This window comes from Erigeron canadensis, chromosome 7, assembly GCF_010389155.1.
Source record: "Erigeron canadensis isolate Cc75 chromosome 7, C_canadensis_v1, whole genome shotgun sequence".
In the NCBI taxonomy this organism is placed as follows: domain Eukaryota; kingdom Viridiplantae; phylum Streptophyta; class Magnoliopsida; order Asterales; family Asteraceae; genus Erigeron; species Erigeron canadensis.
Window position 1 is genome coordinate 5,134,566 of NC_057767.1, and position 25,264 is coordinate 5,159,829.

At 32.5% G+C, this 25,264-nt stretch overlaps 3 protein-coding genes across 3 annotated transcripts; all 3 read right to left on the reverse strand.

The window, feature by feature from the left end:
• Positions 1-617: 617 nt before the first annotated feature.
• On the reverse strand, positions 618-1,305 carry LOC122607024. Its single transcript, XM_043779943.1, has one exon. It carries the CDS (start codon positions 1,194-1,196, stop codon positions 768-770), a length of 429 nt encoding a protein of 142 aa, XP_043635878.1. The 5' UTR covers positions 1,197-1,305; the 3' UTR covers positions 618-767.
• Positions 1,306-2,459: 1,154 nt separating this feature from the next.
• On the reverse strand, positions 2,460-4,444 carry LOC122607023 (pentatricopeptide repeat-containing protein At3g48250, chloroplastic). Its single transcript, XM_043779942.1, has one exon. It carries the CDS (start codon positions 4,406-4,408, stop codon positions 2,552-2,554), a length of 1,857 nt encoding a protein of 618 aa, XP_043635877.1. The 5' UTR covers positions 4,409-4,444; the 3' UTR covers positions 2,460-2,551.
• Positions 4,445-15,087: 10,643 nt separating this feature from the next.
• On the reverse strand, positions 15,088-20,624 carry LOC122608811 (probable serine/threonine-protein kinase WNK3). The gene is made up of 9 exons (XM_043781892.1): positions 20,514-20,624; positions 20,380-20,417; positions 19,385-19,612; positions 18,745-18,968; positions 17,975-18,132; positions 17,301-17,477; positions 17,009-17,129; positions 15,688-16,342; positions 15,088-15,267 (listed from the first exon to the last, which is right to left on the reverse strand). The coding sequence occupies exons 1-9, from the start codon at positions 20,622-20,624 to the stop codon at positions 15,102-15,104; spliced, it is 1,878 nt and encodes a 625-aa protein (XP_043637827.1). The 3' UTR covers positions 15,088-15,101.
• Between the last annotated feature and the right edge of the window lie 4,640 nt (positions 20,625-25,264).

The window sequence follows — 25,264 nt, forward strand, 5'->3', positions numbered from 1 at the left end:
GTTGTGGAGTTTGAAGATCTGTTTGCGGATATAGAGCCACATAAGGATCAGGAGACAGAAGTTCCTACTAATGAAACGTCGTTCATCAGTTGCAGTGTATCAAATTCAGACTCTGAACCCCCTACCCAGGCTCTCGAGGCCCCAGAGGCTGTACAATCCCCTTCATCATCGGTCCAAGATAAAGAATCTAGCATTTTTCATGCGCTAGAAGACTTGGGTTTTGAGGTTACCGAAAAGAACAAAATGGTCTCGAGGAATATCTACTATTATGATATGGAACAATCTGCAGTTGATCTTGATCAGTTTTGTTTTAAGTAACTCTAAAGACTATTAGTTTCAGAAGACTGGAAAAATTGCTTCAAAGTAGTTCTAGTAAATGCAACTACATATGATGTATTGCAGACTTTTCTAATGAGGAAACGGACGATGAATGGTACATAAACAAGTACTAAAAGCTAGTCGTGACTCGATATTTTTAGTAGGTTTAAACCACTTTAGGAATGCATTGCAGACTTTTCTAAAGGCCAGTCATTAATCGATTTTGTCTCTGTTTTAGTATATTTAAACCTCTTTAGGAATGTATGAACCACATTAACTATCTTGTGTTCATGCTTAACTTAAGTAAATGACATTCTTTATATCATCAAGTACATCATTTGGATACAGAATCTGTATTTTCTAAGAGCTCAAAGTAACTTTTAAATGAAACAAACTAAATTAAGAAAATTTACAAAGCCCATAACCTTACCCAAATTCACAAAAATCATTTAGGAAGGTATTTGTTCATCAAACCTCCTGGATGATGTTCGATTAAGTACGTTCCTGAGGCTATTCTTGCTCTCTTTCTTTTTCTTTTTAGATTGGCCCTTACTCATCTCATTAAACTCGTTCTCCAATAATAACCCGGTCTCTAGCCTTCTTGACACAGCCACTAACTCATAAGAGTCCCAAAGCGATTGTTTGAAATCCCAACTTGTCAAAAGCCCATCATTGTGGCTATAGTCGCGCGATGGTTTAGTCATTGCTTCAAGCTTAAACCGAGTGGGCTTGTTCTTGAAATTGAGACGACGTGCATCAAACTCGTTCGTGGAGGCAGGTGACGACGTCGTGGTGGTGTGACCGAGCCACGCTTGGGCCACAGCCTTGATGATTTCAAGTTCTTGTTGTTCTTCAGTTTGTTCAGTTTTTTTCTTCATGTTAGTTTGAAATGGTAATAAGGTAAGGAAATGTGGGTATGGGGGCCATGACAATTTGGCATCATATTATTCTTATTCTATCTTTTTTGGATAGAATAAGAGCCTCACATGGTTTGAATTTAAATGAAGATAAATTGTGAACATATATATTAATGTTCATCAAATGGCATGGGGTTGCATAGGCTGGGCTATAACTAAAAATTCTTGTATCACAAATTTAAATATGTGGAAAAGAGATTACCACGTCATGTATATGTATGGGGAAAAAATGGAACTTTTAATTTGGTGAAAAAGTCATGAAACTATAGAAGCTGTCTTTATTTGTACTAGAAATCGACAAATGAATACAACTAACATAATCCATTTAGATGTTTTTGAGGAATGAGTGTTAGATAACCCAAAATCGACGATAAGTGAAGTTTGCAGTCGACCACCATCACCTTTAGTTGTATACCATATACTAAATGAAGTTTATGAAATTTGTTTTAAATTTAATTTACATCGGAATATAAATGTTTTGAAAAACCAACAACCACTACGTGTTATGCGAATACTATTTTAGTAATCCTAAACTTTTACATAAGCTACTTTTCAACTAATGATATTTAACTATGATAAAATAAACCTTAAGGCCCAGTTATTGCAATTTAATTAGAATTGGTCATTCTCATAGCTAACTCTTGTGAGCAGCTCAGTAATAATAAATTTTACACTGCCATGAAATTGATCCATAAACTACATAAATAGATTATGGTGCAACATCATTAAGCAGATGTGTTTGACGTATGCATCAATTTTAGTATTGTACAAATCACCTGTTGATGGCTTTCTTGGCTTTTTTGACACCAGGTTGGTAAGCCCGTAGTTTTTGGTCGACCCATTTACACGAACGATTGGGTTCCAAAAACAATCTACTTGTAAGCTTGGAGGGCCAATATCGACATATCACCTACGGCAGCCCACTCGTGAATAAACCTTGGACCATATTAATTTTACCTGTCCTAAGGTGAAACAGGTCAGGGGCCGGTGTAATGTGCCTTGGCTCCGCTTATGTAGTATCATTAACCAGCCTGGCATCCTCTGCCAATGTCTCTCAATCAATCAAATGAGAGGTTGGCTGGAAGATGTTACATGGACTGTCCACACATCTCGTGATGCTAAAAACGATGCTCAATTCAAGAAAGGCTGTCATTTTGGGGATTTCAGCAGATGCAAGAAGATAATTGAGACAACTTCTAACTAGTTGTGTAAAATGCCAGAAAATTGTAAAACTAATGATTCAAGCATTACAGGCTTTTTTGTTGAGACATACTAGATTCAACTCTGCCTACCAAAAATTATTTTAAAAAACAAAATCATACTACAAATGATTGAACAGAACCGAAAAGACTAGTGATCGCTTTGTGTTTACGAATATGAGGAGGACACTTAAATAGCAAATCTTTAGCCTCAAATTCTCTACCTTCATTAAACATACTCTGAAACACATTCTGGTAAGCCGAAACTGCAGGACTTTCTTTGAAACTCAATGCCTTCAAGAACCGCAAAGCATTATCAACAGTCCCATATTTCGAAACATACTCCACAAAAGGCTCAGAAAACGGCGGGTAATTGTCTTTCTTCATTAACTTTAAGAGCTCCACAGATTCATCAAACTTTTTCTCCAATAACAGCTTTTGAATCAAATTCTTGTATGTTGCTTGCCATGGTTTCACCCCACCTGTTTTCACCATCTCCATTAGCAACTCATACCCGACAACCGAGCTTTTTTGACCCAAAATTCCATTTACTAAAACATCCAAAAGATCTGCATCTGCTTCACATCCTTTCTCTATCATGTTAGCCAATAAGATTACAGCTTTATCAACATCATTGGCATTACAATGCCCTTGAATCAATATAGTCCATGTTTTGATATCGGGAATGCATCCATTTTCTTCCATTAGCTCAATCACTTTTGATGCATCTTCTAGTCTTTGAGCTTTACAAAGCCCGAAAATCAACTGGCTGTAAGTTATGTTATCAGGCTCATAACCCGCATCTTTCATGGCTGACATCATCTTTTCAGCTTCATCAAACTGACCAACACTAGTCAAAGATCTATGAATACCATCATAAACACTCTTTGACAGAACATTACCCGTTTCTTTAAACTTGTCCACGACCCGAAACACAAGATCCAAATCAGGTGAATTTCTCCCTGCAATGGTTCTTAAAAGCACACTACAATCTTGCACTGAGGGCTTATACGGGCTATCCATCATACGCTCATAAAGCTCAACTGCTTCCTTTAACATCTTACGCTTTTGAAACAATCTTGCAATCTTTAAATAAGTATCAAGATCCATTTCATAACCATAACTCTTCATTTCATCAAACACGTCCCAAAACTCTTCCATAGAATCCTCTTGACCAAGAACACGCAAAATCCCATTATAAGTAACGCTACTGTGTTCAAAACCAAATTTCTCCCCAACCCATCTAAAAAACACCAACGCCTTCAAAGGGTATTTTCTTAATTCCTTTAAAACCCTAAGTATTAAATTATCCGACAACTTTTCATCAAATTTCATCTCATTTAACCTCTTTTCAACCCCATTTCCCCAACCATCCGATTCAACAACGACACGGACAATTTCCTCAACAACACCATTCACAACATTATCTACCACCATAGCATTATAAAACTTAGTCAAAACCGCAACCTCGTTAACCCTATTAGAATTCTTAAAATCCCTAACTAACAACAGATAATCTTGATCATCAATGAAAAAGCCCTCTTCTTTCATCTTATGAACAATATACCAAAACTGTCTTACCGAATCTTTATTCGCGTAAACTCGAAGCATTAAACTATATATCGATGAGCTCGGTTCAAACCCTTGTTTTCCCACAACCCAATTGAAGAAAGTTGAAGCCTTTTTGGGTTCTTTTAATGATAATTTCTTTAATACATACATAACACTTTCATGGCTAAAATGGGCTTTTGAATTTACCAATTCTTGTTCTAATTTTTCAGACCAATTTTCAGATTGCAAGATTATATTAAAAGTATGTTCTGGTTTTGATGAAAAGAACACATTTTTATGAAGATTTATAAATAATGGGCAAATGGGCAAGTGAGTATTTACCTGATTGGATCTTGATAAGTGAGTTGAGTAGACCGAGTTGGCGAGTTTGAGTGAACTCAGTAGTTTCTTGGTTAGATTCATGGTGGCTGTTTGTGTGCAGAAGATGAAAAAAGGGGTAGAGGGTTATCAAGGGTTTTGAGAAAGGAAAATGATAAATCAAATGATTTGTGGGTCAAATTCGGATCGGATTGTAGCCCATCAGTTACGGGTCGGGTTGTAGCTCAATAACTTCCTACGTAACCCGTTGGAACTCAAGTTGGTTTTAAAATAACATAACGATAAATCAACCTAATTGGTGTAACTAAAAATATGCCTAAGATGATGATACTTTGAAAAATCATGGGCAAAATTAGGAAGGAGAATTATTATAATACACATGTCAAATTCTTAAAGTTTTAAATTGATTTTTAAGTATATGAATTAGATTGATTAATCATAATCCTTTAAGATACGATGGATTGATGGCTAATGTTGCATGCTCTATGAAAAAAAACACATATAGAGCGGAGCTATGACGGGGAACAGGGCAACCGCTCCCATATGTATTTTTTTTTTTTTTTTGTCAAATATCTTTTTTCCCTATACATAGATATATGGTTAAATGAAATAAAACTTATTCATGTGTTCGACACTTTTACCTTTTGCCTTTCTTATACATTTTTTTTGCCTTTTTTTTTTATGAAATCTAGGTTAATTCCCCAAATCATATATTAATATTAATTTTATATATAAATAAAGTAAAATTGTGATGACATCAATATTTTTTTAAGAAAATCTTATTTGGCATTACTAGGCTTTTTCTTATTAATTATTTATTTTTTATCTAACTAATTTATGACATCATATTTGAATTTTAATTTTTAGTCCTTCCATTTAAAAAATTTTAAAACTATCAAGCCTAATATATAATAATATCTTTTTAATAATGTAGTAAAAGTTGAATCTTCTCTTTTCATTATAGCAACATTGATAACTTGCGACTAAAAATATAAACATTTTTACCTTACGGATTTTTCTATGCTTCATTTTGATAATAGACATGCATTTACGAAACTTGTTTAAAATATCCGGGATTATAATATAATTAAATATAACAAGAAACTACATAACAATATAAGAAAATACATAACAAAAGAAAAAAGGGTTAAGTATAAAAACCATCCTTGTGGTTTGTCAAATTTGCAGTTTTCATCCCTCCGTTAACTTTTTAGCCAAAATCATCCATGTGGTTTACAGATCGTTCCTAGTTCTGTTAAGTCACCCCATGTGCAAGTCACGTGAGAGGCATTTTCGTTATTTTACTCCATTTTCCCCCCACTTCTTTAAAATCATCCCCGTGGTTTGTTCTTTTTACAATTTTCATCCCTGTAATTATTTTTTTTTTTTCAAAAGTCAGATATTTAATCAAATACATTGTCTGCATAATCTTTTATTTATATACATATATATTTACGAATGTTATGATATGTATGAACAAGTCCCATTTAAAAAAGCAGGGTAACGGTCCGCTCTATCGAAAAAGGAGGCTTGTTAACATCGGTACTGAAAATACCTAAGTAACAATGTAGTAGAATGAGTGGTCGACAATTTTTTTTAAAAGTAAGAAAAAGTATCAAAAACATCTTTTATCAACCACCAAACTCTGATACTTTGTTTATCCTACAATATCAACCTAGGGATGAATATATGACCCAAAAACCCGAGACCCGACCTAGGCCCTCCCGAACCGAACCGCCCGATAAGGTAACGGACGGGATCACTGGTTTGATTTTTTGCATTGCCCGGGTTTCGGGTTGGGATAGGTCGAGTCGGTTTTTGACACGTGATGAACAAATGTCTGAATTAAAAAAAAATAACAGGGATGAAAATTGCAAAACAAACAAACCATAGGGACAATTCTAAAGAAGTGGAGGAAGAAGTGGAGTGAAATGACGAAAATGCTAACAAAAGCTGAGACGAAGTGCAAACCACAGGGATAATTTTGGCAAAAAAGTTAACAGAGGGATGAAAATCTGCAAAACTGATAAACCACAGGGACGATTTTTGCACTTTACCCAAATATAATAGTTTTAGTTTTGTTTTTCTCTTTTAAATAAAAAGTATTTTCTTTCACATATATATTTCACATAAAGATATGATAACGAGTTTTTTTCATTTCAATTGTTTACTTGTTTCGTTCTCATATATAGTTGTGAACTTGTATTTTAACATCTCAGTAGAACATGTTTTTTCTAGTTTTGTTAAATTTAGTTTAACTTTATTATTGATTAAAACCCTGATCGACATCTAAGTTTTTTTAATTTGCCCCATGCAAAAAGGTTTTTGCCTCAAAAGGCATAAGTTTGCAGTATCCCGTGTTGTAGTGACTCGGGTATCATGATTGCATTTGATGTTGATGTGGTTTTAAAATCAACCTAATAATAATCTTAGTTATATGTTTATAACATTTGATAATATTAAATTATTAATTTATATGAGATAATTAATGAATTAGACTTATCATCAATTTGTTAAGGGCATAAATTGTTTTTATCTCTCTTTTTAATAAAGCAAGGTTCCTAAATTAATTATTTTTAAAAAATTGCCAAGTGACAGCCTTCCCTTACTTTCACTCAGCTTCAGTTAATTAAATTAAATTAAATATAAATTTAAAATTAAAAATAAGTATAAACAAGAGTTTTCTTATTTCCCCTCTTTCCCATGAACAAAATCTGATTGATTTCGTAAAAACCAACTTCGAGCCAATAACACCATCTTCATCAGAGAAGTTAAAGAAATTGATGTAATCTTCCCAAATTCAATTAAGGTTTTTTGGATATTTTGATTTTAGGGTTCTTATTTTTATTCTTAATTTGGTTGAGTTGTTAATTATAAAGGGTATCTACTAGGGACGTTTGTTGTATAGATATTTACACAATTGAATTCAGCAAGTATATGCGTTTATTCTCTAATTTTTATTATTGGTTTGTTATTGATACGAATTCTATGTATATGTGTTTTGATTCTGAAAAGGACTTTTGTATATTACAGTGTTGTAATTTTTGAATAAACCCATTTCATTTGAATTTCTCTAAATAATGTCATGATTATTGATCGCGATTAGGGATGTTCTTCATCTATTTATAGGGACATTGATATAATGCACATAAAGTGTTTGATGGAATGTCATGGAGGAATTTGCTTTCTTAGATTAGTGTATCTATTTCAATACTTTAATTGCAGATTATGTATGATTGCTAACCTGATTTTTGTGTTTTTTGGAGGGGTAATATATAATCTGAGCTTCGTCAATAGGCATCTTTATTTCCCCTGTTCCGTTTCTAATGTACAATCTTACATGGGCAGTAACGCAATGTATTCACCTGAAGCATTTTGACTTGATTGCAGTTAACAGTTACTTTTCGGCTTTTCGCAACCCTAAATGTCTCATTGTTTAACGGTAAGTGCTGATACTTTTTTTTTATTTGATTATAGACTTTCTTCTGAAGTTATTAAAGTTTCTACAAAGATGTTATAGTAATACTACTTTCACAAACTATCAAAGTTAACAAATAAGATGTACTATCTTGAGTCATTCATTCCTAAAGTTAACTATTTCGTTTATGCTTCCTTTGGAAAATATTTCTTTGATTCTTTTAAGTGAACTTTGGGTTATATTATATTTCATAGTTGTGTGTGGAGTATGTTGGATGGGGCAAGCAGAAAGTTTTATATTTATGTTTAAAGTAGTCCATTATTACCCGATGCTTTTGTAGATTAGACTTTATACATTTTTGCCTTCTCTATTCATGTTTTAGTTTGGTGATATCTAAAAGCTGTGTTTGAAGTCGTTATGCAGCTCTTTTTGCAGCTATTAATATTGATACTTGGCAAGAGATTTGTAACCTATTTGGAGTGTTGTATGGAACCTTCTTCATAGATCTTTTTGATGTTGTTTGTCACCCTTTCGGCAACTATTTTTGCTGCTTTTAAAACATATTTGTAGCTCCTTTGATTTTTAAATAAGTTTTTCTTTTGTCCTCCTGACTCAAATTTCAAGATACCTATATGTACGAATAATAAAGCTTTTATGTTTAGTTTTCTTCAAGTCATTTTTAATTTTTTTATTGGACAGGTTTGGAAATTTGAAGCTCGATTGATGTTGGGGATTATATTGTTTTATATAATGATATAGATATAGATATAGATATAGAAGTGTATGTCTGTGTAATATGTATTTATATTTTTTAGTATGTGTGTATTTAACCTTTTAACTTTTGTGCTTCGTGTTTGATCATGTATTTTTAATAAAGTAGGTTTGCAAAGTTAATATTGTAAAAAAAGTTGTTTATAATATGTTCTAAATTACCTTATATCGATAACAATGATATTCTGATACAATGTATTACGAATATAACGTTTGGCAATAGTAAAGATAATGTATCACAATAATAAAAATGAAAATGAATTTAAACACAAATTACATTTTGGTTTTAAAATTTTGATTAAACAGTCCGGGTTAAACCCGGGTTGATTAGCTAGTTATGTTGATATGTCATGCGGATATATAATTCTCCTTTTAAATAATCTCAAAACAAGATTTCACTTTGAGGAAAATATTTTTCGAAATGAGAGATCAAGATTCAATACACAATGACAAATTGACAATTATGTCCCTTGCTATATTGACATGCCTGGCCCACTGGTTTGTGTCTTTTTGGGCCCAAGTTGGATTGTCTTTCACGCGACGCTTTTGGCCCGCAATTCCGGTTCCTCAAAGGCGTGCATATGTGATATGTGTGGAGCTTTTCATGCTATGTGTATATCTTTCATTGGACTGAATTTCTTAAGTGGATCAAGCTACAAAGTCAAAGATAATACAATGCAAAACTATTTACGGTGGAGATTCCCGCAACTAACTTTAGGGTAAAGTTAGAAAGATTATATTATTTTGTAACCTTTGATTTTTAAATTAAAATCAAGGGTCAAGATTTTAAATTAAGGGTCAAGATCCTCCCAGCTTACCCCTTAAGTTGGGATAACTTGAGAGGATCTCTACCCAACTATTTATCCATTTTAATTTTCAAGTTTGTTTATGCCTTGTGAGTTGTTTATGTCTTGTGAAAGCAATATATAACTTTTATATAAGATTTTGTAAACAAATATGAAAGTAAAGTATTACAGTATAGTATAAGCTAGATATATAGATCTTTAAATTTGAAAGTTTTTAAAACAAAACATTTATATATATGCGACGTGGTTTGGTGTTTCATAAAGTATTTATTTTGTATGATTGTTAAATTTTTTGATAGTGACCCAAGGACGTTATAGTAGTGTAGTTCGCAAGCAAAGTATGGCAACAAGACAATTATTGAGAAATAATTAATGTGATGGATAACGAATAACTTTTAAGTTTTAAGTAAACCTTCTTTACAACATGCATATGCATGCATGCATAATAATGATTTAACAAATTTTAGTTGTTTAAACATAACATAATAGAACAAATTAAATGACACTAAGAGAGTAAGAGGTGGAAATACTACAAGAAAAATGGGGAATTTGCAATTGAAATTTTGGTGACGCTTAATTGTAGTCGTTAATTGCAAAAAGTTACGCTCAATATCTTTTGATTTTGTGAGTCAACTTTTCAAAATAAACAACATGCCTTCAATGTATTCATGATATATGAGTTTATGATAGTTTATCAATATGTATTATTACTTAATTGGTTTTTGAAATAAACCCTCTTAATTACTAATTAATAGCTATTTTTTTGATTAATTTAGATCCAAGTTATTTTTATTCTTCCCTCTCTCTTTTTTTTTTTTTAACATTCAATTTTTGGTCTCGTACAATACACAAAATCCAAGCAGAAAATTCAAAAAAAACCCTATAGACTTATCACTTGGTAGTTGAACCCAAGGTTTGTATGTAAAATCACATAAGCCTTTTAACAATCGTCAAACATCTGACAGTTGATCTGTTTATCATTGAGAAGAATAGAGTTGCAACATGAGGATTTCTTAAAAGGTCACTCATCTTAATATTACTTTTGCCTAAACATGCTTAATTGTGGTGTTATGATAAAATCCGTGTATTAGTGCTGGTATAACCAATTCAACAACTATACACTTTTAATGTTGAATAAAAGACCAGAAAGTAAAGAAAATTAAACACCCAAATCATAAATAATAAAGCTGTCTTTGAAAAGATTTATCCTAATTAATGTTGACTACGAGTGTAAAAGTGTAGGAAAGAGGAACATATATATGTGTACTTAAAAGCAATTAGTAGTTGACTACACTGACAAAAGATGATGAACCCATGCATGGAAAATCTACAAAAGATCCGTACGTTAAATAATTGTTCGTAGAAAATGATAAATTTTCCTAACCAATCCTCCTAATATATCCACTTGTTAACACATGGAATCTATTAATTCTCTATTCTAATCTCACCCCGTGCTTTTTCACATGTCACAATCTTATTAATTAGGAGAATTTTTAGACTAATAATTTAAAAAGATTGATCATTATCCATTATTCGTATACATCAAAAGTTTGTAATCAAACACAAAATTATATGCTATCATATAACTAATTACTAGTTTTAGTACCCGTGCGCGATGCACGGTTGATATAACATTAATGGTTATATAAATTAATTAAAAATTTACATGTAACTAATATTGTTTTTATTTTATTTTATTTTGGTAACATATGATACATTGATTTGCTTTATAATTGATGTTATGTTGTAGATTAATGTCAAATAATATATCAGTTTTGGAAATATTGTTATCCACTAAATTAGGTAATTATAGTTTCTAAAAGTAGTTTATTCAAATCATCATAGTATATATATATATATATATATATATATGGTAGAGATTCAGAGAGAAAATTTTTAAGGAGAGAAAGAAGAGAAGGTCTGTTTTTTATTTTTTTTAACTTGTTTTTTTGATTTTTTTTTCTTTTTTAGTCTTTTTTTAATTAATTCAATCCATAGAAAAATTTTAAAAATAAATAAAAATTAAGAATTTCTAACCCGAGTTAGTGAGTTATACATGTAAGGGTACGGTACGGGCTTCGCCCTTAAGGATATTAATAAGGGGTAGCTAATGGGAGTGATAGGTCACAGGGGGTGATCGGTGATAGGGTGATTTACCTAACGGGCTTTGCCCTTAGCTATTATGGCTCCGCCATAAGCCGAGAGGTTTCGCCTATAACTTACGAGCTACGCCCTTTGAAAAAAAATATATTTTTAAAATTTTTTAAAAGAATCTATATGAAATAAGTTAATTAAAGAAAGAATGAAAAAAGTGAAAAAAATCAAAAAAGTTTAAAAAACAAGTTAAAAAAAATAAAAAATGAACCTTTTCACCCTTCTCTTCTTAAGGTACCTTCTCATTTGATCTCTATCATATATATATATATATATATATATAAAGGAAAATGTTAAAAGAAGCCCTTAGGGCTTCACTTAAGGTGCATAAAAAAGTTGTACATTTTCATATTAAATGTCGGCTCCCTAAATTTTATGGTAAGTGTATAACTAATTAATGGAGCTTAACAAAAACCCTTAGAGTTTTGTTTAACAAAACCCAAAAAAAAATTAAAAAAAAAAAAAAAACACTAAAGAATATAAATATGTTCACCTTGACAGTTAATATTATAATTTGCATTTTTCAAAAGATTTAGAGCTGAAGTAATTAATGTTTTAAACACCCACCAAAACTTAGGGCCACTAAATTACATATAATCTTTTGAAATTGAACTTATCACAATAGATCATATACTTGTTATGCAAAAGAACTCATTTTTAAAACATGATACTTTTCCATATAATGGGTTGGACTTTTGATAAAAACTTCATATCATAATCTTTTTGTCATACAACCCTTTGAAGATATCATAAAATCAAATAAAGAATTAGGTATAAGTATAAAAATTATACGAAAACCATAACATCAAAGTAAAAATAATCACGAATATCTATTAGAAAAAAATCAACATGTGATGGTTACTTATTATGCAACCTTGGCAAAGACATTGAAAATTGGATGTGAACTGGTTTTTTTGTCAAATAATAATTTGGTCCGTTGTAATTTTTTTTTCTTAGAACACAATTTTTCACAATCATGGTGCTTACAACTTCCTCGGTGTTTTCTGCGGCTTAATCTTTAATTACTATCTGCATTCTTAACCACGTGCATAGGTTAATAGAATTAGCCTATTAATATATGCCCAATTGCCAATGCTCCGATTGATGAAGTCAGGATTTTACGAATTAAGAAACAGAATTAATTCTTATTTTTTTATATTTTAAATGCTATGAGCCATAAATATTTTGGGTAATTTATCTCTATATATGCTAGTATGTTACCATATATGGTGATACACATTTAGATAGAATAGCCTTGTACCCGCGCGATACGACGGGGTATTGGAAAAAAACACTGGTTAAGTAGCGGTACCGTGTTATTACATGAATGTATGATTCAACTCAAGTGTTTCTTAGTCCGGCTGAAAGTGCAAACCGTCGTTGTTGTTTTAGAGTGTGTTTTTTATGTTGATTGATTATTAAATTCGGTAACGCGTGTGTGTTATTTTGGTATACTATGTGAGCAACTTCACGGAAGGGAAGAGACACGCGTAAATTTTTTTTTAAGGGTATTTTTGGAATTTCAGGGATAAAGTGTTTGATGGTAGTATAAATTAGAAGGGTAAATTAGAGATTTTAAAAGTAGAGTATTAAAATTTTAAGAGATAGTTTGTTTATATAGATAGTATAGATATATAACAGGCAACATACATTATTATTAATATATATAAAATTTATTTATATTATATTTAATTAAGTTAATACATTTAGATATGATAGCATATCAAAATAAGGAATGTTCTAGAGTGTATATAGATATATATCTTTAATTTATTAATTTATACGTAGACATCTTTTGATATATTCAATTTAATAGTTTTAATGATAAATGGTATTTTTAAAGGAAATGGATTTTTTAAAATATTTTTTAAATATAGATTAAAAATACACTTGTCTTTTTAATATTATGCCAAGTGTCGATCAATAAATACTACAATCATGTTTTAATATATTGGTAAATAACAAGTGATATTTAATTGTATCACAATTTTTGAGTTAATGTCACAAACATGTTTTACTGGTTTATATAGTGTATTTTAAAATTCAATTCAATATATATATATAAACTATAGATTGAAACATAACAAATATATATCTTTATGTTGATTTTTTAATTTATAATAGGGGTATTATATTAGAGTTTTGTTTTAGTTAAATTTCATTTTGTTTGATTTGCATTAATTTAATTAAAATATTTGCTACAAGAATAAAGTTAGAATGTATATAGACTGAAAGGAGTAGCCCGGACTGAAATGAGGCGTTCATGTAGTGTTCCGACCAAAATGTGGGTGTGGAACTAGCTAGTCTTAAGATTTAAAACTAAGTTTGATCTTTGTTTGAAAAGCTTTTCGAAAAAGTGGTGATTATATTATTGTTTCATATAAAGTAATTTGGATTGTGCATAAACATCATAGAATAAAAAATTTCCAAATGTTATTTATATATTCACTTCACAATTAAAATTATTCAACTTAACTTAAAGTTTAATCAAGCAAACAACACACACACAATGGCCTACTTTAATTAGGTTCTTGAAAAGACCAGGGTCACAGCTTTAGGGCACCATGCCTTTACCCCCATGTCTTTTCTTTTTCTACTCCTACCTCCTCTTTCACTTTCACTCTCACTCTTATATATGAACGTGCTTTCAAACCTCACTTTTGCACTTGCATGCGGGAATATATATATATATATATATATTATATTCTCTCTCTTTTCACTACTACTATATATACTCCCACATTTTAACGTAAGCAGTTCTCTACAACACTCTAGTTGTCTAGCTTGCTTGAAGTCCATAAGAATTAGTGGTTATATTATTAATTACCGAAATATATATATGGCTTTTTATGTTCGTGTAATGACGAGTGAATGCTATGATCATTCTTATGATTGTTGCAATGAGCCTTGACGACTTCATACATGCTTAATTGTATGAGACGGATATACGTGTAATGATCATGTATCCGAGGGGAATTAAGCGCTACTGGTCCGATTACCATCTGCAATTCTGAATTTTTATAATGTTGATGTTTATTGATGTTATATATAAGTATAATTTTTGTAACTAATTAATTTTTTGAATGTATGGTTTATAAGTTATTAAGGAGTTTGTCTTGCAGTTTTAATGTATGCATGAGAGGATTGTAGTAATTGGTAGTATGAAGTGGCTATTTTTTTGTGGTTGATTGAGTTGTGTGATATTTTGTTAAGTTTGATTTAAAATAATAAAAAGTTTTAAACATATCTTCATATTTCTCATGCTTTTCTTTTGGTTGATTTCATATGTAAACATGTATGAGGAGGAGTTTTTTTTTTACTCAAATGTACTTATAAATTGGCCTAATGGGGATATCCCCTTTACCTTTTCGGAGCATTTCCTTGGCGACCCTCAAGATGTTTACGTAGGAGGCCTTGGAACGGATACAGGACGTCAATTACATTCACACTCTACAAATAAAAATCTCACAACTAAAATCTGATTACTCAAATATCAATCAAACCCGTTGCTGTAAGTAAGCAAAACTTAGTCTTATGGACAAGTTTCCAGTCTGACCCTCTCCAAGACTTTCTATAGAATACATAAGAATTATATATTGAAATATTATGTACCATCGATGCTCGAATGTCAACCAAAGCTATCGCTTTCCAAAACTAAAGCGAGGCCCAAGTTTGGTGCCATATACTCAATCCCAGTTTTAAACTTGTGTCTGAACATATTTCTTGGGTAACTGCTGTCAGCTACTCGTTCCTTCTCTCCAACGTTCGCAGAAATATGCAAATCTTCGGCTTTTCTGTGAACATTTGGAAATCTTTTAAGATCAAATTTGGAGATTAGAAATTCAGTCCATCTACCTATGGATGTGTCAATCTGAGTTTTTGTTTTCATTCAAATGGGTCAAATCAAAGAATAGCTAAAGGTGGCACTGGCAATGGTTTGCCCACAATCTAATTTTAAAGCATACAACCTCCATAGTAGTATACTTAATATGTAATCATAATCATCGCATTATATTTAAGTTAAAAAACGAACAAAGAGGTGCGTGGGTCAACCAAACAGTACTCGTCTAGTTTCGATTTGTACTAAACAGACCTATTACAAACCAAACCAACTTGACCCATTACCCAACTCGTCCAACCCATCCATCGTGCCACCTCTAGCTACATGTTTCGACAAATGAATCAGTGAAAGTTTATAAGAACAGAAAACATACATGGCAAATGAACGATCATAATCTGTGTACTTATCCACGATGCATGCTTTCAAGACCTCAACTTTACTACAAGTATTAAAAACTTGTTGTCGAGTTTTGGGAGCAAGTTTCATCAAAATATCATATATAATCAATCCGTGTCTCTTCTTAAGTTCATCCAACTCTCTTTTCTGCTTCACAATTAAAAGTTGCAGTTTCTTTACAATCATATCTACATCATCATCATCATCTTGCAAGAGTTTATCCATTTTTTTAGTTGGTTCACCATGACTCGAACCATGGTCCTCACCATCAAAAGGTATGAGTTTGAGTGAAGAACAACCACTTTTGGGTGCATCAGTCCAATATTTTCCACCAGAAGGTAATCTTTCAAGAGATATCGATCCAGGAGAGGCACCAGTTCTTTTTGTTGATTGGGATGGAGATTCAGGTTGGGGGTCAACGATAGAGTCAGAGTAGACATCATTGATCTCATGATCAGATAAATCAGTCACTGCCCAACTAGGGTAACATGACTTGATTTCTGATTTAATCATCTCAGCAATTGCAGGCACATCTTGTTCTGTTAAATCCAGCTCCTCGACCATTTCTCTTGCCACTGCAGTGGCGGTATCAAGTTTGATATCAAATGGGAAATGAATATTCTGAGTATTACCTGTTTAACATGATAACATAAAATCATTCATCAATGTTAAATCATAATGGAACTCTAGGTCCTAAGGTGGAAATTTGGGTGGGTCAAACATGTTGGGTAACGGGTCAAAATGGAGCAGGTCCTATCAGGCTGACCCACAAAGGTTTTTTTCCATTTCTAATATAATTACTTTTGACTATTGCATTAATGATGATTACGGAGTTGCATCATATATGGAAAGGGCAAAAGGTTAATCCTGGAAACCTTGACCGATCCACGCTAGACCGGTCCAGGCCCAACACGAGAGAGGTAAATTGAGTTGACCGAGTGGCAAGGCAATGGATTGGTGTCGGCCAGACGACCAGTGATCAAACGCCTGAACTTATTTTATGGAAGGAAAAATTTGTTCTACAACCAACTCTGCTACCAGCCCAGGGGCTACATGGTTATAACAATCTGTGAAAAAAACTATTTGCAGGGTTTTATGCAATTAAAGTAGACTTTTGGTTCCTTTCAACCTCTTCTATCTGACTCGTTCCCTTGTTCAAGCTTTGTTGATAGGACCCAAATGTGAAAATGTGATATAGTTTGCGAAAATAATGAATAACCAAAAAAAGAGGCTAGTCAATGTTAGCAGGGTGTAAAAACTGCCCTTTTGTCCAAAATGTATAGATATAAGTAGACAACCTGTTGTATCATCCATACTTAGTTTAAAAAAAACCGTGTCCTGGTCTTCTTTTTGACCTTCAATGCTGAAATTTCTAGGGTTATCGGTCGTATTGTCATTAAGAGTTTCAGCATTTTCAAGCTTCTTAGTGTCACCAACTGCAAAAATCCACCAGAAAAAGAAAAAAAACATATTAGGGAGCCTATTTATCTATATCTATACAATACGATATAACGGCTTCAAGTTGCAATGCTCGGACAATTAACTTCTTAGCATACATCTAAATTCCTCCTTGGAGCTCCACCGAGGTACCTTGCAAATATTACCTGCATGGGGACTTGGTTTTGATCGTTCATTTATGTTTTCATGAAGAAAATCCATCAACAGTTCTTTGGCATTCAACCTATCAGAGACCTTTGCAATACACTTTTCAATAAGTGATTTGATCTCCAGATCCTTAACTTTTGCTAATGAAGCTGGCTTTACACCCTAATGAAATCCAAAAGGTAAAATGAGATGCAGATGAAACTAATTAAATTAAAGCAAGGACATTAACTTTCTGACTGAAACACATAATAATATTGCTTTAAGTAGTCCAAATTTATTATTAGCACGTATAGGTGGTCTGCACCACGGATTGGGTAACAGGTCATTATATAACATATACCGTAAACGGTAAACAGTTATTGATTTATTTAGTTACGTGTTGTTAACTTCATCTTTTAACAATCTTTCAACTCAATGGCAGTGCCCAAGGGATGCGTAAGGTAAACAGTAATTAAGTTATCTAGTTTCAAGCTATGCAAACTTAAAAAATGAGTTCTATCAGACCCGTAATTCATTGATGAACTAATTGATGACACCTAGGCCAGCATTAATACATACTGATAATCTGATTCCATTTAAGGGTCGTAGTGACAACTTACAAATTCATAAAAATGACAAAAAAGGATGAATGAAAGAGCAGATGCACATGAATGACTTACTGATGTCACTTTCCTATATATTTCAGCAGCATTGGCGCATTCAACATATGGATACTCAAAAGTCACCAATTCAAGTAGGCACATCCCAAACGCATATATATCTACCAGTTCGTTGTAATCCTTTTCATAAAGCTCTGGTGCCATAAACTCTGGAGTTCCTAATTATAAAACAAATTTTCACGAGGGATCACTTGCTTGATAGTAATCATCACAGATCACAATCATAAAAGTAGGATTAGCAGCCAATGGGGTTGGTTGCCTACTAGTAAGGTCTTTGACCTTGGGCGAATTTACTTGGATTCGAGTCCCACTCTCCACTTTTGTGCAGGTGGATTATTGCGGATTATTTGGAAGTCCTAGATTGCATCCTAAGCACGCTTGTTAAGAGTAGTAGTCGGATTGATTGCCGTTCAAAAAGAAGAAAAAAGTCAAATTAGCGTTGGGAAAGCGTTGGGAAAAGGGCCATAATAGGAACCTTTCTTATCCAAGAATCTGGATAAACTGGGTCCGGTCTGCTAAAACTATACACTAGGATGATAACCTGAACCTGTTTTAGTAAAGCATTTAGGAGGTTCTGCGCATTTGATAATATACTAGAAGTGAGTTTCAACACCTTTACTCGCTTCTGTTATAGTTTGATCTTTTAGCTCTACAAAGTTCACACATGAAAGATTGAATGTAACCCAATACCCATTCGTATACAAATGAGTCGAAATTGCTTCCTCTGCATGAAAACAAGGAAGCGTGACACTAAAAAAACATACACTCACCAATCACACTGTAAGCAGAATGAGCTTGGCGAAGAATCACAGCTAGTCCAACGTCACCTATCTTTACCTCTCCTTGATTTCCATTAACAAAAATATTGTCACACTTAAGGTCACGATGAATTATTGGTGGGTTGTGACTATGAAGATACTCTAGTCCTTCTAGTATTTGTGTGGACCAATTCTTCAATACTCGCAAATCCACATGTGTATGCTTCTTGCGGTACCTACAAATTTCTCACATGGTTAAGTACACACTTTTGTTTCTTGTTAATTGGTAAACGTCTATACTCTCGATTTGAGGTGCCAGGATGGGTGGATCCGGCAGGCTGGTTACGAGTCAAACTGGACTCAGGTTGAGACATGTCATTTTTGATACAAGGTTGAAACGACCTGCATTGGCTTGGGTTGATGCATGGATGTTAATATATTAACGCAAAAATCATTTAATCTTTGAACAACGTTATTTAGGAGGTTGTATGCATTTAAAAGTAGATTATGGGCAACTTAAAATCCATTCCACCCATTCTCCTTTTAGCTCAAAGATGACTGATTTAAGATAAAATAAAACCCAAATTCGACCCATTCTACCATGGGAACATAAGATAACTAAAAAGGTCATGAATAAGTTCCACAAACATACTGTCGTAATGTCCCGGATGTAAAAATCTCGGTGATGATGTTGATATGCTCGTTCTTCGTATCAACCCATGAGTTGTAGAACTTGTTAATGTTCTTGTGCTTAAGTGTTTTGAGCAAATGAACTTCGGAGTATAAACGCTCCAACTGTTCATGGTTCCTCACAAAATCAGAAACCTTTATTTGGTTCCAAGCTACTTCAATTCCTTCCAATTCATCAAATGCTCTATATCTATTACATGCATTAAGGATTTAACAATAGGGCCATTCATTATAGGATATAAGGATAAGTGTTTGAAGATGTATGTGTTCAACTTAAATCTAAAGTTGATGAATTTTATCCATCTTATAAAGGGTAAATTGACTGTAACCCTTAGGCTCATGTACCTTTTTGATACCTACATAACCCCATTAAGGATAGTGTCAAGATAATTCAGCCACAATATAATAGGCAAAGAATCATACTTGAGTTACCCCAGGGAGTGGCAGCTGGTGGCCATCCCACCAAAGTGAGATGGTTAAATTGTATGCATCTTAGATACTTTATATTATGGGTATTCAACTTTCAAATATATGTCTATGCATGTATTCAAGTACTTTTGTTTGATGAGGAAACTTACATGGATGCCGCAATATGGGCCCATGTAGAATAAAGTGGAGGTCAGTGGTTCAAAATCCGGCCCATGTACCTTCAATTGTAGAGTTATACGATTTACCTTATCTCATGTTAGCCATGGGACCGATTACTAGGGCATCGTTAATGGGACACAGACAATAGAAGCATTCAGAGTCGGATGCAACATTTTCAAACGCTTGCCCTATAATCGAGCTTTCCAATTATGTTCTGTATTAGAATATATTTTTGATGCAAACATAATTAACATTGACTTTGCAAGAAACAAACCATCATCTGAGTTTTATATATCCGGCATACCGTGTTAACTATTAAAGTATAATGATTATATAAGAAAAAAGAAGGAAAAACAAAATGAAGGATACATATTTTTGCAAGCACCTTTCCCTAGCACTTCTTTGTACTGCAAGTTATATACCAATAAATACATAAATCAAAATCCTAACAGAAAAAATAAAACATAATTGTAGAATTTAGAACTATGTAACATGGTACTAACTCGCCCATAACGACCGGATGGATCAATTTCGACGAACTCAGCCTCCAAGTCATCTGCTTGGTGATCTAAGGGCAATTCTAATGGCATTTGAATGAGATTTGTTGAAACCATTAATGTATAAAACAAAAGTCAGGATATAATGGAAGTCTATGTGCATGTTGGTGTTTTTTTATACTAAAACTCTAAGATGCCAGGATTAATGGAAGTCTATTAAGGAAGGCTGAACAATTCCGTACAGATACAATAATGCTTCATTTTATATTTTATTTTTTATAAAACTAATATTTATATCTATTATTGAATCTTTCAATTTAAAATATGATTATTAATTAGTAGATTTGCTAGATATGGTAACTTTTCGTTACTATCATAAGTTGGTTGGCCCCAAGAAACAATTTTATTACGTCATAAGCTTTTTTATAATACTAATAAAAGTCAGTTATGTACGTTGTCTATGATAAGAACAGAACTCACGCCTCATGAAATATTGGATGGGTATATATACGTAAAGAAAAGGTTAATTTTTTTTTCTTTTTAAAAATGGGGTAAAGACTATATATAGTCAAACGGTCTTGTCCCCGTTACACACTCCCTCTATTTTGCTCCTCAAGCGGTCTCCCAAACCGATCGATCGACCTTTTCCAAATTAACGGACTCCATACCGCACGAGTGGCGGCCTGGCGGTACGTGGTGTTTCCGTACGGTATGGGTTGATGTTCGTGGTCATACCGTGCTGGCGTGCTCATTATAAGAAAAACCTTTTTTATATGTTACCCATAATAAGGAAAAAAAATTGTAGTTTATCTCTAAGACTTGGAATTGCTTGATTTACAAAATGTATTGGAATTTGGCAGAATGAAATTTAAAATTTTTTAAGTTAACCTCTAACTTGACAACCAAGAAATTTCAGATTCCATTCTAGCAATAAACTCGATATACGTAAATACATGTGTCACATAATTTTGTTAAATCTTAAAGTTTTACATGTGTTCTTTTAATTTATTTATTTGTTATCAGGAGAATCTTTAAAGTTTGGTGAAACCCAGGGGCTAAATCTGAGCCCTTGGATCAGCCAAGATAAAAGGTGGAGATCAGATGTAAAATTAACTAAATAAGGGGTGTTTTGGTCAATTAGACCATGACATTATATCTGATATCTCATATCTCGTATCTTTCTTTCTTTCCAACTCTCTAAAAACATAATCAGTAACCACCACTACCAAATCAATCAGGCAACCACCACTACCAAATCAATCCTTCCCAAACTCTCCGTCAAAATTCTCCGATGACCACAGCTGATGTCGTCAACCTTCAGTAAACACCATCTCCTTATCCCCCTTCCAATCTGATTTGTTGCAATTTGGGGATTAGATCCATTCGGTTTTTTTTAAATAAAAATTGGATAAACAATTCATTTTTATAGTAGATGTTTTGTTCTTTTTTGTGATTTTTGTTGTTTATATGATGAAAAGTTATAAATTTGGTTATCCTTGTTTAAAAGTTCTTAGAAGAGTTTTGCTCACAAGGTGTTTGATAAAATGTCTAAACCAAAGTGTATGTATTGATTATATATGTATTTACTAATTATACAGTCAATCATACTTGATTGGTTAAGAAAAACACATTTGATATGAAATCAAGCACATTTAAATATATATTCAAATTTGATTGTGTATAGATTTGATGATATAAATTCCATTTGTTGAATGTTGGGGCAAACGTTCTTAAGGATCGAGTCGTTGAAAGAGTGGCGGAAGGAAAACATTTTTGTTTTTGAATATAGTTGATTTTGTATATGTTTTTCACAATGTATGCGTAAAATCAATTTCGATTTTGAATAGTTCATTATGTATAGGTTTTTCACACTGTGTGCGTAAAATCATTTTTGATTTTGAATAGGTTTCTTTGTATGAAAGCCATTTTCTTTGTCTCAATGTACTATACAAAATCATATCATTTTGTATATTTTTTTGACAATGTATGCCTAAAATCATATATGATTTTAAATAGGTTTAATGATACCGAACTCATTTGTTTTGTTTAGATGTATGAATAAAATCAAATATGATTTCATATGGGTATTTCACACTGTATGCTTAAAATCATTTTTTAAGGTTTCTTTGTATAGAACTCATTTGGTTTGTCTCAATGTGTTATACAAAAGGTTTTCCCCATTTCGTAAAATCATTTTTGATTTTGAATATAGTTGATTTTGTATATGTTTTTCACAATGTATGTCTAAAATCAATTTTGATTTTGAATAGTTCATTATGTATAGGTTTTTCACACTCTATGCATAAAATCATATATAATTTTGTATAAGTGTCTCACACTGTATGCTTAAAATCAATTTTGATTTTGAATAGGTTTCTTTTTATGAAAGCCATTTGCCTTGACTCAATTTGATACGTAAAATCATATGATTATTGTTTTTGACATGTATATTTTCATATAGTTCGTGTGCTGAAAAAAACACTTCAAACAAATGTTACACAAACATTTCAAACACCAGATGTATCACAGTTTTTGGTGCCAATAGTTGATTATAAACGACAACCAGTGTTTGTAAAAAAGTATGGAACACTTGAAAACTGTCGGAGAATTTGCAGCAAATGTGGAGGTATAGGTCACAACAACAGGACATGTAAAAAGAAAAAACAAAAAGAAGATGAAAAAATGGATACTCAAGGAGCTATAAATAATTAGACAAGCATTTTTTCTTTATACCTGTTTAGAAATAAATAATTTTTAGCTGTTTACAGATTTTATACATGGATGATAGTTTCAATTAGTTGATCATTTGTCTACAAATGGTGTTCTTGTTTAACAAATCAAAATTGGTTGTGAAATATGATAATTTGTGTTTAGTTCTGTTCCATATTTAATTTTGTAAATCAAATTTGATTTTGTATAACTTGTTAACACTGTCCGTATAAAATCAAATTTGATTTTGTTTAGGTTTCATGATATGAACTCTACTTGTTTTTCTAAATGTATACATAAAATTAAATATGATTTTGTATACCTTTTTGCACTAAATGCATAAAATCAAATTTGATTTTGTATAGGTTTCTTTATATGGACTCTATTTCTTTTTCTAAATGTATGCATAAAATCAAATGTGATTTTATAAATGCTTCTTGATATGGACTTCATTTGTTTTTCTACATATATACATAAAATCAAATTTGATTTTGTAAACTACGACTTCTTAATTGCTAATCAAATTTGATTTCACATGTATAATGTTAAAAATCAATGCAAAATCATTTTTGATTATATGCATACATTTTAGAATAAGTGCATTCTAAAACCCTAAAATCTAAACCCCTATGGGCTAAAAGCTAATCCGAGGGGGAAGTTTGATTACGGGGGACTGCGGCCCGTGCTTTAGTTTACGGTTTGAAGTTATACGGTTAGCCTAACGGCTAACCCTACAACTTCAAACCTTAAACTAAAGCTTTATCACGGGGGACTTCGGCCCGCGCTTTAGTTTAGAGTTTGAAGTCGTAGGTTTACTCTGACGTCAAACGCTAAACTAAAGCTTAATTGCTAATCAAATTCGATTTCACATGTATAACGTCAAAAATAAATGCAAAATCATTTTGGATTTTGTGCATACATTTTAAAAAAGTTGCATTATAAAAACCCTGCAAAATCTAAACCCTAAATGCTAAAACCTAAAATGCTAAAGTCTACAAGAAGGGGACGAATGTATACGGTATACTTAAGGGTTTAGGGTTTGAAGTCGTACGGCTAACCTTACAACTTCAAATATTAAACCCTAAGCTACATTATAAAAACCCAGCAAAATCTAAACCCTAAATGCTAAACCTAAAATGCTAAAGGTTACAGGAGGGGGACGGATATATACGATACGCTTAAAGGTTTAGGGTTTGAAGTCGTAGGGTTAGCCTACAACTTCAAACCCTAAACCCTAAGCTACATTATAAAAATCTAAACTAAACTATGCAAAATCATTTTTAATTTTGTGCATACATTTTAGAAAAGTTTCATTCTAAAACCCTAAAATCTAAACCCTTAAGGGCTAAAAGTTAATCCGGGGGGGAAGTGTGATTACGGGGCCTGCGGCCTGCGCTTTAGTTTAGGGTTTGAAGTTGGCTAACCCTATAACTTCAAACCCTAAACTAAAGCTTAATTGCTAATCAAAAATGATTTCACATGTATGCAAAATCATTTTTGATTTTATGCATACATCTTAGAAAAGTTACATTCTAAAACCCTAAACTCTAAACCCCTTGGGGGCTAAAAGCTAATCTGAGGGGGAAGGTGATCACGGGGGCCTTCGGCCCCGCGTTTTAGTTTAGGGTTTGAAGTCGTAGGGTTAGCCTGCTAACCTAACGACTTCAAACCCTAAACTAAAGCTTAATTGCTAATCAAATTTGATTTCACATGTATAATGTTAAAAATCAAAGTCATTTTTGATTTTATGCATACATTTTAAAAAAGTCGCATTATAAAACCCTAAAAGCTAAACCCTTGGGGGCTAAAAGCTAATCCTAGGGGGAAGTGTGATAACGGGGGCCTTCAGCCCCGCGCTTTAGTTTAGGGTTTGAAGTCGTATGGTTAGCTTAACGACCAACCTTACGACTTGAAACCCTAAACTAAAGCTTAATTACAAAGTCATATATGATTTGACGTATACATTGTTAAAATAATACACAAAATCATATATGATTTTGTGTAGCATATTGAGGCAAACCAAATGGCTTTCTTAAAAAAAAATTATT